Source organism: Nyctibius grandis, chromosome 4 (genome assembly GCF_013368605.1).
Source record: "Nyctibius grandis isolate bNycGra1 chromosome 4, bNycGra1.pri, whole genome shotgun sequence".
NCBI lineage: Eukaryota > Metazoa > Chordata > Aves > Nyctibiiformes > Nyctibiidae > Nyctibius > Nyctibius grandis.
Window position 1 is genome coordinate 60,103,634 of NC_090661.1, and position 15,816 is coordinate 60,119,449.

The 15,816-nt window shown below is 48.4% G+C and overlaps 1 protein-coding gene across 1 annotated transcript in view; it reads left to right on the plus strand.

The window, feature by feature from the left end:
- Positions 1 to 12,390: 12,390 nt before the first annotated feature.
- The window catches only part of YY1 (YY1 transcription factor), a 31,435-nt gene continuing 28,009 nt past the window's right edge, over positions 12,391 to 15,816 (plus strand). Inside the window, exon 1 of the mRNA XM_068398297.1 lies at positions 12,391 to 13,334. Coding sequence (XP_068254398.1) covers positions 12,638 to 13,334 — 697 coding nt within the window. The 5' untranslated portion in view covers positions 12,391 to 12,637. The remainder of the gene's footprint in view (positions 13,335 to 15,816) is intronic.

The following is a 15,816-nucleotide window of genomic DNA, read 5'->3' on the forward strand; positions in this document are numbered from 1 at the left end:
TTACTCCTTCCATTGACAACATCCCATTTGGATCAGCTCCACGCTCAGAAGACAATTTTGTTTCATTCTGTTTCAGTATGAATCTCTCCAGCTCCTTCTGAACTCTCTTAAAAATGCCTGTCCGAGTGGGAAGTTAAAAGGGGCAAAAAAGCAGCCACGCAAATGTGAAATGTAAATATTTTTCAGCAATAATTTTTGCCTACTAACATTGGCAATACTATCACCTGTTACTTTAGTCTAGTTTAACTATTTAAGACTGCTTGGTAGCACAATTGCATGAAACGATATGGGTTAAAAAAAAAATTAACAACAACAAACAACAACAAAACTGGAGAAGAGAAGGCTCCGGGGAGACCTCATAGCATCCTTCCAGTATCTGAAGGGGGCCTACAGGAAAGCTGGAGAGGGGCTTTTTACAAGGACAAGTAGTGATAGGACAAGGGGGAATGGTTTCTAAACTGAAAGAGGGTAGATTTAGATTAGATATCAGGAAGAAATTCTTCACTGTGAGGGTGGTGAGACACTGGCACAGGTTGCCCAGAGGAGTTGTGGCTGCCCCCTCCCTGGCCATGTTTAAGGCCAGGTTGGATGAGGCTTTGAGCAACCTGGTCAAGAGGAAAGGTGTCCCTGCCTGTGGCAGGGGGGTTGGAACTAGATGATCTTTAAGGTCCCTTCCAACCCAAACCATTCTATGATTCTATGAAAACAATCCATAAACCCCAAGCGCTGCCACCTGACTGCAGGAGTTTTAGGAGGCTTTTTTGATTTTTATTTTTTTCCCCTGAAGTGGTCTAAATTTAAACCCTTGAATACTTGAAGGTCCAAGGAGTATGGTGGAGCCTATGCATGTACGGTGCAGCTTTGCCCAGAGCAGGAGTTTAACCACTTGCTTTTACCTGTCAGCTGTCTGCAAGTACAATGGTTTCTTCACCATTTCTCCAGCACAAGGTTGGTATTGTCCCATAACATTGCAGGGCCCAACCCAGTTAATGGACTCTTAATCCAAGTTACATTTATTAGATGTTTCTATAGAGAGTGAATTGTTCAGAGAGCAGATGCATCAGTATCTCAGCTTAAACTTTTAATTGGCTCAAATATTTTGGCTTGTTGACAGTATCAGTGGAGAGGCCAAAGACAGCACGAACGTGATGACACCATTTGGTCACTTCCTGCTCAGGAGTGCTCAAGGTGACTAAAAAAATCAATTAGTGGGTCAGTCCATGCAGTTGCAAAGAAAACAAAGACTACTTCATCCCCAAAAGTTTCTCCAACAGGCTAATGCTGTTTTGTATGGTAAGTTACGCATGGAAAGTTAAGTATCTCCTTTGGAGGCAACCGCACTGTCTTCACGTAGCTTATTACTATGGGCTCAACCTGACCACATGAGAAGAACAAAAAGCTTTTCTGTCTCCAGTGAGATGGCATTTCTTTCTATTTCTATAATAAGCCAAACAAATTATACTCATTTAAGAGTAATTATGGATGCCAGACAAACAAGGAACACCAGCTTTAGACCATCTTCTAGAATTAGCAGGAGTATTATCCAGTTCTGACCATTTGGCACCCTGAGTTTTATAGCACCCTAGTAAAGTGCAAACAGGCTCACAATCATTCACAAAGGAAAAGGAGGGGGGATTTTAATGTCACACAGGAAAATAGCCCTTTTAAAGAATATCATAAAGACTGTGAACTCTACAAATTCACATACTTGCTGCACTTTATGGCAATTCAAACATGCTTCATATGGTCAGGTTCTTCCAGCTGTAGCCCTCCTTTCTTCAGCAATTTCCTATACCTGTTCAAGATTTCTAACTATTGAGAGCCTAGCTGAGAAAAACTCTTAAAATACTCAACAGGAGGAGCACAATTGCTGACTCAACGCACAGTACCATCAAATATCTCATTTACATAGTTTTAACTACACATCACACTCACCTCCAGCATCCCACCTGGCAATTTCCAGGTAAAAAAGACAAAAATCCTTTGCTCCACTGAGAACATAACCTCTAACATGCAGGTCTGAAACAAGACCTACTGGTGCTCTCTTCCACATAGCCAGGTAGACTCACACTTCCCCACCCAAAGGTGCCTTTCCAATAGCTGGCTTCCCAGCACGAACGTATTTCTGCTACACAACCCAGCTGCTTCCTCCCTCCACTTATTAAAAGAGCAGGTGACGCAGTAAAGGCAGCAGGAACATTTTCACACAATTCCCAGTGGCTATTACCAGCCTGAAAAAGCAGGCGTGGTGTTTGAGGTGCCTTAATTCTGCCCTGGTGTACAGGCCTTAACTCTTCCTCTTCTTCTAGTTTCCAGAGACTAATCTTTGTTAAAGTTGATATTCTGGAAGTAAAATGAAGTTGTTTGGCAATTTTATCTCTAAATAAGGTGTTTTCTCCTCTGAATAAAGAACTCCATGTCCCATGACAGAATTGTAATCTCAGTTCCTGAGTTACGTAGTTTCTTCTCTGCCTGTATAAATTGGACCTTCCCTCACAGTTATTTTGATTATCTGAACAAAACACAGCTGTATATTCACTTGTTTAGAAAACATTTTGCAGTCATTTTGAATTGGGTGTCGTGCTCTGACTTGATGTAACTAGTGACCAGGTTTACAATGTGATGTAATTTATTGAACAAAGTCAAGGTTTCATAGACAGCATAGTTTGTAGAAGAGCCATATCATCAACACACACACCCACTGGAGTTAGCTCAGGGGAAATTATTTGCCAACAAACCCTACTTTCTGTTTTCCCCCCTTACCAGTGCTGATCCTTCCCTGGTTCATTCTGGCTTTCTCTTTCCACTGGGTTAACTCTATGCCAGAGCTGTGAGTTGAATAGATGAAGCAAAGGTGTTGAGGAGCTGGTGCAGCAGAATCTTAAGGGGAGAAAGACATTTTCCTTATGCCATTGTCATATTACGTGTAACCCACCCTTTACGCGACATGGCGCTTTCACGTCAGCTAGCACAACGGCCGCGTTTGCCCAGCATTCAGCAAATCCTGCTGGATGTCGGCTGCTTTGCAGTGTCTCTGCCTGGGACCTCCCAAAATGAAAAATGAGATTCAAAGAAACAAAGAGCTGCCTAAGAGGTCAGCTCACTTCTGCCCAAGTTCATCACTCCTTTCCCCGTACCCCAGCGCGGTGCCGAGGCACGCATCAGTCCTCGCCTTCCGCAGCCAGCCCTGCCGGGGACTGCAGAGCGGGGGCAGCTCACCGCAGGGCGAATTACCCCTTCTTGGGCCCGGAGCATGGGGAGAACCAGCACCACCCGGCACCGGCATCCCACGGGGTTTGGATACCCACGGCACCCGCGCTCCCCGCCTGCGGGGAGAGGGCTGCGCGGCTCAACGGCTCACGGCAAAATGCCGCCGCAGCCAGCTCCTGGGTCACCCTCCTCCTCCGGCAGTGCCGGCCTTTTCGGGCGGCGCGCAGCGTGCCCCGGCTCGCACGGCGGCGCGGAGCCGGCAGCCCCCCCCCGCCCAGCCGCCAGCACGGCCCAGCGCCACGGCACCGGCCGCCGCCCGCGCGCCCCGCTCCCGCCGCCGCTGCCGGCGCAGGCCGCCCCCTGCCGGCGACGCGCCGCCACCGCAGCGCCCCCGCGGGCCCGGGCACGCCCAGCCGCGGTGGGGCCCCGCGCCCCCTGCACCCACCGAGGGGACCTGGCGCCCCCCGCACCGAGGGGACCCGGCGCCCTCCGCACCCACCGAAGGGACCCGGCGCCCCCCGCACCCACCGAGGGGACCCCGCTGCCCCCGCACCCACCGAGGGGACCCGGCTCCCCGCTCCTCCTCGCGCAGCGCGCCGGAGAAGGTTTTTCACGCTTACCGTGAGCACAGCAGGGCACAGCGACCGCCCCGAGGTGCGGCATTGGAAGTAAAACCTTGAGCCGGCTTGGGCGAGTGTCCTGGGGAATAACCCCTCTCCCGCGTCTCCCTTTCCTAGACATGGATTTAGCGCCGTGACTAGTAACTCTGGGCTCCTTTTGCCTCATACAGTTAGGCATTTTCTTTTATTCCAGCAAATCTAAGTGTCCTACGAATGTAATGGAAATCAACAAAAAGGAAGACTATGGCTTGGGAAGGGCTAACTTCACAGGAGAGATAGGCTGGATTTGGTAGCACACCCAAATGTTCTCGCCTCCTTTAGAAATATGTGCTTAAGGAATTTTAAAATGTTTTGATCTGATCATTAGCCAGAAGCTTAACAAACGCAGGCCTACTGTAATTAATGGCCCTGCTATGATCAGGTACAGAATGTATTTAGGAAGCCTGCTCCCGCAGAATGCCAATTAAAACAATTCCCTCTTTTACATAAATATTTTTTTTCTCATGTTACATTTCAACTCTTCTGCTTCTTAGCTTTTTCAAAGAATCACAATCTTTCTGGAAAGTAATGTATTCCGCACAGTGTTTTATATTGTTCAGAGGATTTGCAATTGCTTTTTATCATGAGACATATTTGCTATTATGCACCATAAGTACTTACCCCATGAACGGTTTATGCTACCCTCCCTGCAATCTTGGCATTTCAGGAACAGTTTTACTAGCATCCCAGTACAAATACCTGAATGAAGTGTATTAACTAGACTTCCCTTCCACAGCAAAAACTTTATATGCAGAAAGTAGCAACATTTGTAATCGCTTACCCACATGTGAGAACCTAAGGGGTTCCCTTTTGACAGGGAGTGTCAGGATTATGAGAGAACGTGGGTCCTGTGAAGAAAGGCATCAAAATAAACTGGGATTTCTCTCCTTCCCCTCTAAGCGTTGATAGATCTCTTCTCTAAACCCCTACACTCCTGTACATCACTGCTATGGCAGTGCTTTCTAGACCACAGCTGACTCTGGCAGATTTGCTCTTTCAAACGTATTTCCGATGCTCAGGTTTCAACCTGATATACTTAAAACCTGATTTATTTCAGTGCTGCTGAGCTCACTTCTGACAATAGGAGTGACACGGGGTTAAGAGGGGTACTTTGTTCAGCCCCTTGAAGTCAGAGACCGAGCTTTGAGTAGAGGGAAAAAGGCCACTTGAAAATGACTAGCTGTGTGTATGTGTATGTATGGGTGGGTGTGCCTGCCTGTAGGAAGAATTACCCCTGCAGGGAACAGTTGGAGAATAACTTTAACAACAAACTGCGCTAAATTCCAAAGATTATGTCATACAGTCCCCATTTTTGCTTCGGAAAAATATTTTTAGTCAGTATTTATATTATAGCAACATATACAGTCCCTCCAAAATGGACTAGGATTGAACTATAAAAACTCAAAGTAAAGTGACAATCTTTCCTCCAATGAATCTGAGTTACAAATCCTTCTAATACAAGCACACTAGAAAAAGTATTGATCAGCTTTGCTTATGCCTAAGGAGTATAAGTTTTTATACTCATATTTTAGCAAACTGTCAGAGAAAATCGAGCCACAATATCTATTGTCTTGTAGAAACCCAGCTAAGTTGATTTAGGAAAAAAATAGCTGCCCTTGGGCTTTCATTGAGACCGCAGCAATTTATACATCATATTTATTTTTAATTAATTAGCCTTATTAATTTAAATCTGGAATTATTTTTTCTTTTAAAATGTAATATTAACTCTAGGGTTACTTCTTTCTCACTGCTACTGGGATCTATCAATACTTGGTGACTTTAATGGAAGCTGAGAGCTCAGCACTTTCCAGCATCAGGTCTGGCATCTGTAACCCGAGCAAATGCATGTGCAGGAGGAGGTCTAAGGAGTGCTGCGATTCGTAAGACAACAGTCATGAACAGGAGCTGCACATTTGCTTCCTGGTCCCAGAGTGCAGTAGGAGCAGTTAGGATACGCATTCGCACACATTGCCTGTGCTGGCAGGTGTGGAATCGTATCATGCTGGCTCAACTAATACGTGTTATTTCCCTAAAGTTTCTGCTTCTTGTGTCCACCCATATCCTATGTTGATAGGTCCAACACGACCGCTTCGTAAAGGCTGAGGATTTTTGTAAGGGTAGCTTTATACCCTCAGGTATGAAATCCATCAGGAATGAAGGAGAAAACATTCATATTTGATGGTCAGCTTTACCGCTCAATATTTATTTGCATTTTCCACCCACAATTAAAGGGTTAAATGTTTCTGGAGCAAGGATTAGGTTCACTGATTCATGTATCTTTTCACACAGTAAGAACAACAAATTGTATAATCTTGTCCTTACAACAACACCTCTTTAATGAGACTGGGGTGATTAGTGACCATAACTTAGAAATTAGTTTGGAATGGTGGCAGTGCAAACCCTGTCTCCCTCCCCCTGCAACATAACAGATGAAAAAAAAATCCTTCCCCACTGTGCTCAGTCTCAAAGACACAAGCAGATGACAAATGGAGGGAAAGCGCTATAAATCTAAGCAAACTAATTGGTGTAGCTTTGTTAGCTGCTTGGTTTAAGAGGGGAATCTGAAGTAGGATGTGGTACAGCAAAGGAAACAATAATTATTAAAAGTACCAGAAAAAGAAACAGGAAAAAGAGGTGCACACAGAGTTCATTGCTTGTTCCTAGGCATGGTCAGCAAGCAGAACCTGATGGTCAGAATGAACCTTTAAATGTGTTTTGTAGGAGTCCATACACAAACTGGGATCAGGGGTTTCCCACATGTTTAATTAGCAATCTGAGGATAGAGGACAAGGACACCTGTAGCAGAAGCTGGTGGGCCATAAAGGCCAGGCATGGCGGTAGCTTATATTAGATCAGCTGGAGATGATGAGGCTAAATTACGAAGGGCTATAAAGGTAAAGTTAAAACCACATTTCCTGCAGAGCTGCAAAGAGCTGGGACAAGAGCTCTGGAAAAAGGATGGCAGAGCTAATTAACATTTTTCTTAGTGGATTACTTTAATGGCATTGTAATCCTAGTTTAGATAACTTCTTGAGATTTTTTTTTTTCTTTAAGACTTCTTCTGCTTTAATTGATTAATAAGCCATTCTAGATGAAGACAACAAGGAAAACCTGATATCTTGAATTGGCAGAACTTATTAGTAAGTCTTAGATAAGTCTTTAATAGGTGTTAATGGGAGAACCCTGTATTATCAACTATGGATTTTCTTTTCCTCCAGTAAGTGACTCTATATCTAGTCTTCTTTACACAGGAGCAAAAATATCTTAAAAGCTATTCATGTCATATATCTAACTAGATATGTAAGTGTTACCAGTTCAGTGACTGGTGTTGATTTACAATGGGAGGGCTAATCTTTCTTCTCAAATATTAAATAAATAGTTTGTGTGAGAATGAGAAGAAAAAAATAGGCTATTAGAAGTTTCCAAATCAGTGAATTTGAAAGGGTGGGTGAAACAAATGGGGAAAAGGGGGTGTTGACCCCACTAGAGGCAAGAGAGAAGGCTGTAGATGATGGCTGTGAAAAGCTCACTTGCTTCACAAGTTTCACACTTCAAATTTCTTTCTCACTTCAGTGTAAACTGAAGGGGGCAGGAATAGGACTAAAAGAAAAAAAACCCAAGATTTAGAAAACAAGCGTTGATCTTTTTGTTCATTCTTTTTTTTGTGAGAGAGTAACTTATTTTGTGTGACCTTCCTTTTCTTAAAATATAACAAGACTTTTATATTTACCAAGTAATTCTTGTTTAAAAGAACAGTTACCTAGTTTTGGCTTGATGCAGCTGAGATAAGGGCCAGACCTATATGAAATGAGAAACAGCTCTTTATATAAATATGCAACCAGATATTATACACAAAGGTGGGTTAGTACTGCACTGACAACTGTAGTTTCTGGAAGCTGTGAACTACTAGTTCACCACAAGAAAACAAAAAACACATCAGAGAAAAAAACATAATATTGATTGAGTAGCTAATGATGTTGAGTGCTGACCATCGTCTGCTGATGCTACTATATTGAGCACATCCGAGAGACGGATTGTAAGAGTTCTCCCAAGCCAGGGTACTGCAACGCCTCAAGCATCCTGTGTCGCCTTGTACTATGAGCAGCACCACTGATTTCACCATGGCTAGTCTGTATTTAACAAATGCCTTAAGTCTAATCAGGACACTGAGCATCCCAGGAATTGAAAAATAAAATTACAAATAAAAAAAAAAAGGAAATGGAGCCAGACTCTTCTAGTGGTGCCCAGTGAAAGGACGTGAAGCAACAAGCACAAAGGAAATTCTACTCAAACATAAGGAAAGAACTTCTTTACTGTGAGGGTGGTCAAACACAGGAACAGGTTACCACGAGAGGCTGTAGAGTCTCCATCCTTGAAGATATTCAAAGCTTGGCTGACACAGCCCTGAGCAACCTGCTCTATTTGACCCCACTTTTGAGCAGGGGTTTGGACTAGACACTCTCTAGAGATCCCTTGCAGCCTCAGTTCTTCTGTGATCCTGTGAAACTGAAAAGATCAATTACTCTTGTTATCTATACTCATGTATCTCATCTATGCACACAGAACAGTGGCAGTAACCTGTGTTCAGAACTCTTACACTGATGTAACTTCTAGCTCTAAAACAAGAACCCAGCACATACAATCTTCTGTAACACTTGATGCCAAGTATGTGCAAAAACTAAAAGCTGAGGGAGGTTCAGAGGAGTAAGAAATCTCTTACAGAGCAGAAACCAGAGAATTCATGCATGTCCTGTCTCCCTTTCCCTTTCCTCTCTTCCTCTTTCCCTTCTCTTTCCTCCCTGCCTTTCTTTTTTAATGCAGTGTATGCTATTGGTGTCTCAGGTATATTTTTTATGTGACTCTCTACTAAAAGAGCTCAGCCCTCAGTAACTCATAGCTTTCTATCTCCTCCAAATGACGACTGCACAGAGCTACGAATCTGTTCTGTGCTGGCTTTGCAGCTGTCATCTCTTTGACTCCTGAGGTTTTCCCCTGCCCACCTCGCTGCTGAAGAAGGGCAGATTCGTGAACCAGTTAAATCCAAAAGAAAGAAAGGCCATGAGGACAGTAAAAGTTGGGTTTGTCAAGAGAAAACTCATATGGTTTTGCTCTTTCAGTCAGGTATGCTCAGGACCTGAAACTATTACCAGGACTTTTGCAGTGCCAAGAAAGGAGAGTGGAGAAAAAAGAATTCTGGTGGATGCATGCGTGTGAAAAGTTAAAAACTGGTTTCTGCAGACTGATGGTGGACTACAATTTACTACAGCAGATTTTAAAGAAGGAACCATAAAAAAAACAACACAGCTAATTCTGAGGCAGCTAGAGCTTGTAGACCTTGTAAAGAATATATATTCTTAAAAACTTACTTTTTATGAACACTTAAAAATTTTGTTTCCAATGGAAGGTTTTAAATTTTTTAAATTAAGTTTTTTCCCCCTCACTTTTTAAATGTGGCTAGAAAACAAGCTGGAGTTCTGAGGCTGGGGAGCAAAATGGGGTGCGTAGGGCAGAAAGATGAGAGATTATCGAGGGAGTAACTTCTGCTGCTATTTGGACAGAGGACAAAGTTTTCCTTTAAACAGCTTTTCACTGGGCAGCTTTCACATCTTTATTTTTTGCTTGTTGCTGTATTTTTATCTCATCCAGCAGTTGGAAAAATGATGTATGTCTAATCCTCACAGTTAGTGAAAAATAATCATATGCTAGTTAAGCAAATCATCTCGTTCAGGATGAAGAGAATGGTATAATGGATAAAATACAGAGCTGATGAAGAATATTTGTGTCACGTAACATTTCTCACTGAAAAATAATGAATTATGAATGTTTCAGCAAAACATTAAAACATTGGCTTTAAGTCAAAGTATAGGAAAAAATAGAAAACACTTGCAATATTCAAAATAAGGTGGTTCTGATGTTACAAACTTAAAAGTGCCTTTTCTGTCCAAAACTCTTTGGAAAATTATATACTTGTTCACAGTAAAAACACAAAAATGAAATGGGTTTCTACACGATTGCTAAACTGTTGTCATTGATATGGACCAAAAAATTTACATTGTTAAACAAGAGAGACTTGTGACTTTGTTCCTGTATTTGACAAAGCTCATTTATGCTAGCACCAAAAAAAACCTGACCCAAAATATTCAGTTCAGGGCTCAATCCCACTTGCTCTGAAGTCAATGTCAGCTCTGGTGGGAACTCAAGAGCAGGACTGAGTGCACATCTAACGTGTAGGTGACATTAATATTTTGTCCGTGCAAGCATAGAATAAAATGTCTAAGTGAACCGTGCATTCCCTCCCCCCCCAAATGAATGAACTCCATAATGACTCACCATTTTTTATTACATTTAACTTTTACTGGGAGACAAGGGAAACTTCAACCTAATTTTGAAATCTTATTTTTAATAGTTACAAGCACTATTTTTCCCACACTGTTACATTTGCCCTTCCAACTATAGACAGAGGGGCAGAATTCATATGTAACGGTCTGGAAACCTCTCTCCAGGATCTAAAAATAGCCTTTCAGTTTATGAGAATTTTGCAACGATAAACTACATCTTGTAGTTTGTTAAAATGAGAGTGCTGAGTGTGATTGGAGAGAAGGAATTCCCAGATCTCCACAAGTTAAGTACATTTGTTGCCATTTCTGATACTTAATAGGAAATTATTTTCTGATCTCGTCATTAGCCCAGAGATCAGTATTTTTACCTTGTGACTTGGACTAACCTAACTTTGAGAACACTTCATGCTGAGGTAGAAGAAGGACGTGTTTCTTAGCAGGAATCTTTTATCAGTTTTTATATCATGGCAATTTGGGCTATGAGCAAGCAAAGCAGTGGTGTAGTGAGAAGTGAAGATAAAAATGGAATGTATACTTGCAGCAGCCTCGGAAGTACTTGAGAAAACTGTACTTGTAGTTAACAGTAGCATAACATATAAGAGGAAGGAAAGGTGGTGTTAACAGCAGAAGCAAGGAGGAGTAAGGAACAGGAGGCGATCTTGTAATGAGTACAGAAGGCCTACAAGGTTTTGAATTGTTTTAAAATCCTCACATTCAGTAGTGTTTACTTCATGTAAACCAAGCACTTATTTTTTTCAGATTTAAATACTTGCAGAGCTATCAGTACATTCTTCTCTGACCGAAGATAATACTAACGAGTGGTATTTTTCCCTCAGCATCCCCTTCACGTGGGGAAGTTCCTCAGCGGGGTAAGGAAGGGATGTCCTGTGGCAGTTGGCAGGAGAAGTAGTTGCGGTGTGACTGGAGCAGAAAGCTGCCGCATTTGCAAAGCACGTATTGTTTTGTCGTTGTTTGAGGGTTTTTGGTGAGCAATGGAGTTCAGGGATGGAGAGGTGATAGTACTTAAAGCGAGTAACTACACTCGATAATTATATTTTAAATGAGAGGATCACTTCACGTACTGGAATTCTGTGCAGCGATTGAATTACAATGTATCACTAATTTTAAACTCCGCTTCTGGGTAACCGAGTTCATGAACTTGGCTACTGATCTCCGGCTGTGACTGCAGGCCGTGCTCCCGCCGCCAGCCAGGCAGGGGGGAGAGCCGCGCTCCTCACAGCCCACACCTGCCCTGCGCGCCACGCTGAGCGGGAGCCCGCGGGAAGGCACCGTGCTGCCCACAGCGCTGGCCTAGAGATAAAGAGAAGGGAGGAGAGAGAGAACAATTCCTGAGCACCAAGAGCAGCTCAGCTGTAAGATTCAAACACGACGATCTCGCCGGCAGCCTCCCGAGGCTGCCCCGACACCTCTTCGGCGACTGCGCAGGCCGAGCCCGGAGCTCCGCTGGGGTCCGCCCGGCTCGCAACGGGCCCCGCCGGCAAGGCAGGGGCTGGGCCCTGGGCCCGCTGCTCAGCCAGCCGCCGCGGGGCGAGCGCACCAGGCCGGCTGCGAAACGCCCGGGACGCGTCCATCGCTCCCTCCCGGTCCGTGTTTTAGGCGCGGAGCCCCCCCCGCCCCCGGTCCGGCCGCTCCACGCCGGGGACCTGCCGCGGGCCGGGGCGAGCGCGGAGCCCCTCGGGCCCCCGCACCGGGAGACGGCCCGCGCCCCGCCCGTGCTGGCAGCCGCGCCCCGCGCGCCCGCCGCGAGCCGGCCGTTAACGGCCGGGCTGCTGGCGCGCCACCTGCCGGTGCCTCGTGAGCGGGCCCGGCCACCGCCAGCGGCAGATCGTACGGGCGCGCGGCTGGGGCAGGGCCTGCCCCGGCTGAGGGGAGGGCGGAGCGCGAGGCGGGGCTCCCGCGCGGGGAGGGGCGAGAAGGGAGAGGCGGGGCGGACGGCGGCGGTTAGGGGGGAAACGACACCGCCACGTGCCGATTGGCTGCTCAGCGCCGGGAGGCGCGCTCTGCAGTCGCAGCGCTCTGTGATAGGCCGACGGCAGTAAATGGAGGCGGGCCGCTGCGGCACGGCGCGCCCCCGTAGAGGCTACTTGGCTGGGTGAGCCGTGGGCGCGGTGGGTGGTGCGATTGGCCGTTTGGCGGCGGGGGGGGGCGGGTCCCGGCGGCAGCGGCCTCCCGGGGCTGGGGTGCGTCTCGGCGGCAGCAGCGGAAGTCTCGCGAGGGAGCGTGGCCGGGATTTGGCGGCTGGCTGCCTCCCTCTCTCTCGCTGGCTGCGAGGAGCTGGTGTTTGTGTGGAAGGGGGAGGAGGAGAAGGAAGGGAAGCGAGAGGAGCCCGAGCCCCACCATCCGCCGAGGGGAGCGGACCGGAGCCCCCTCGCCACCCGTGGAGCTCTCTCTCCCCCGCCTCGCCCCGCCATGGCCTCGGGAGATACCCTGTACATCGCCACGGACGGCTCGGAGATGCCGGCCGAGATCGTGGAGCTGCACGAGATCGAGGTGGAGACCATCCCGGTGGAGACCATCGAGACCACCGTGGTGGGCGGCGAGGAGGACGAGGAAGAGGAGGACGAGGACGAGTGCTGCGAGGAGTGCGGCCCGCACCACCCGCCCCATCACTACCACCACCACCAGCCCATGATCGCGCTGCAGCCGCTGGTCTCGGACGGGGACCCAAGCGGGGCGGGCGGCGGCGCGGCCGGCGGCGGCGGGGGACAGCTCCATCTGCACCACCACCACCAGGAGGTGATCCTGGTGCAGACCCGCGAGGAGGTGGTAGGGGGAGACGACTCGGACGGACTGCGGGCCGATGACGGCTTCGAGGACCAGATCCTCATCCCGGTGCCGGCGCCCGCTGGGGAGGACGAGTACATCGAGCAGACCCTGGTCACCGTGGCCGCCGCCGGCAGCAAGAGCGGAGGCGGCGGCTCCTCCTCGGCCGGCGGAGGAGGCCGCGTTAAGAAGGGCGGCAGCGGCAAGAAGAGCAGCAAGAAGAGTTACCTGAGCGGGGGAGGCGGCGGCGGGGCCGAGGGCGGCGGCGGCAGGAAATGGGAGCAGAAGCAGGTGCAGATCAAGACCCTGGAGGGGGAGTTCTCGGTCACCATGTGGGCCTCGGGTAAGTGCGCGCCGGACCCCACCCTCCCCTGGCCCCAGGCTCCGCCGGCGGCTGCCCGGTTCGCCTCGGACAGTTTTGTTTTGAAGGGAGGCCATGTTTTGATGTGTGTGATGGGCGCCGCCATGTTCATCGCCAGGGCAAGTATGGCGGCTCCCCCGAAAAGATGGCGGGGTCTGCGCTGCTGCCGCCGCTGCTCCTGCCCGGCTCCGGCGGGGGGAAGGAAAGATGGCGGCGGCCGCCAAGATGGCGGCGGCTGAGAGGGGAGTGCGAGAGGGAGGGAGGCAGCGCGCCGCTGGCTCCAGGACTAGGCCGCAATGGCGTAGTTTCTGCAGCAGGGGGAGGCGGGGTGTGCGGGCGGGCACAGGGTGCGGGGCGAACCCAGCCTCCTCGCTTGTCCCCCCGTCCCCGCCCCGCCGCCGCTCCCCGCGGCGCCCCGCCGCTCGCTCCACGCCTGCCCCTCGCCCTTCCCTTCCCTCCCCGCGGCCGCCGCCCCCCGCCCTCTGTCCTCCTTCTCCCCCGTTCCCCGGCCCGCCGACCCTCCCGGCCGCCGCTGCCTTGCCGGCTCCCCGCCTGCCGCTCCTCTCGCTGCCGCCGCCGCGCACCCACCGCCCCATTGGGCCGCATTTTAATGCCGAACGCGGGCCGCGGCCCCGGATGAGGCGTGTGCTCCGGGCCGTGACCGTTATGTGGAGCGGCGGGGAGCGCCGCCCGCCCCAGCGCCGCCTGCCCCGCCGGCTCTCCCCGGGCCGGGGACGGCCATCTCCCCGAAATACCGTTTTACAGCTCGCCCGGTGGGAGTGGGCCCGGGGGCCGCCCGGCATCGGCCTGCTGCGGTAGCCAGGCGGGGTGTGGGTGGGGCCTCCCCGCCCGCAGCCGGCGGTGCCGCCGAGGGGGAAGCACCTCTCGGCTCCCCGCGGGGGCTGCCCGCGCCTCTCGCCGGCGTCGGAGGGGGCGGCCACCACCAACCGGCCCTTCGGAAATCCCCTCGTCAGGAGCCGGGGTCTGACAGCCGGGGGGGGCGGCCCCGCGCTCTGAGCGCTGACCTCCGGCCCGGGCAGGGCAGGAGCAGGTCCCGGTTGGCTCTCGGAGACCGTTCAGCTTTTCCTCGGCTGGGTCTAGAGCTTTAAATAGGCTTTTTAAGTAGGCGCAGGGAGTCCGTGTTGTGTGAGGTTGTGTATGGTTTTTGAGGAGTTGTTTTTTTTTGTGGGAGTGTCTCTTAAAGGGAATAAAATCTTGTGAAGGTGTTTAGTATCTGTGGGGCTTGGAATAAACCTGATGTGTGCCTGCCTTTCCCACTCGTTTTAGCTGCCACGATTTTCTGATCCTTTCCTTTAAAATATTTGAGGGTGGGGGAAGAGTTTTTAGTCAGCAGAAGAGTGTTACTTTTTTGTTTAATTTATTTATTTTTTTTCTTTTTTTTTACATAAAACATATGGCTGGCAGCTAGGCCCTGTAGTCAGACCAATGCTAAAGTTATGTAAGTGTGGAAAAAAAGCGGTCAAGTAGTATTAGTTCACGTAATATTTAAATTGGTGTGTGGTGTTAGATTATCAACCTACTCTTCAATCTTGCCTATCATAATTTGTGTGTTCTTTTGAATTTTAAGAGTCTAGTAAGATAGAGAGATTTTCTAAGCTTCTGGTGTAGTCTAAAATGTTTGCTCTTTGTGATGTTTGTGAATGACCAGTAGTTGTTAGAAAAAGGGCAGTGTGGAAGGAGAAGTGTATTGGATGGCTGAATTCTCTGGTCTGAAAAGATGGAAAGAAAGGTGATTCTGATTTTTACTCTTTTTAAATAGAGGTGATTACTCAGCAAGTTTGACACCTCTGGTGTATAGTTGGTTGGCAGCCCACTGGGTCCGATCAAAGTTCCCTGCTTCTTGATGAACAGAAAAGAACCTTAATTTAAGAGTTTCCCAAATACTGTTTAGAATGGGGTTTCTGTGTATCATTGTATGAAACCTGAACTAAATCCACTTGCTGGGGTTTTTTTTTCTTAGAATTGACCATCCAAGAAAGGAAAAAGATAATAGAAACTAATACAGTCTCCTGGTTTGTGGAAGCTACCTAAGATAGCTGGATGCGAGTGGATGTGACTCATGAGCTGGCAGGATACAGGACCTCGCTGAGATCAGTTGACAATTTCTAGTGTGCATTTGCACTCTGAAATTCAGAGTGCCTGATAGGATGCTTTCTTAGAGCTTCTGTGTGCTGATTATTACTTGACCGAAGTGAAGCATGTGTATAATCAATATGCTTGATTCACTTCCTGCATACACAGCTTTTACATCAGGGTAGCCCTATTGATTTCGGTGGTTTTGTTCTTGATGAGCATGACCATGCAAGCTCGGTGGGAATGATACCCACGTGTAACCTACTGGAGATTGAATTGCATTGCTGCATTCAACTCAATCATATGCACGATGCAGAATACCTATTCTGACTTGACTTCTAATGCTGAAAAAAGCCACCAAAAAGCAAAA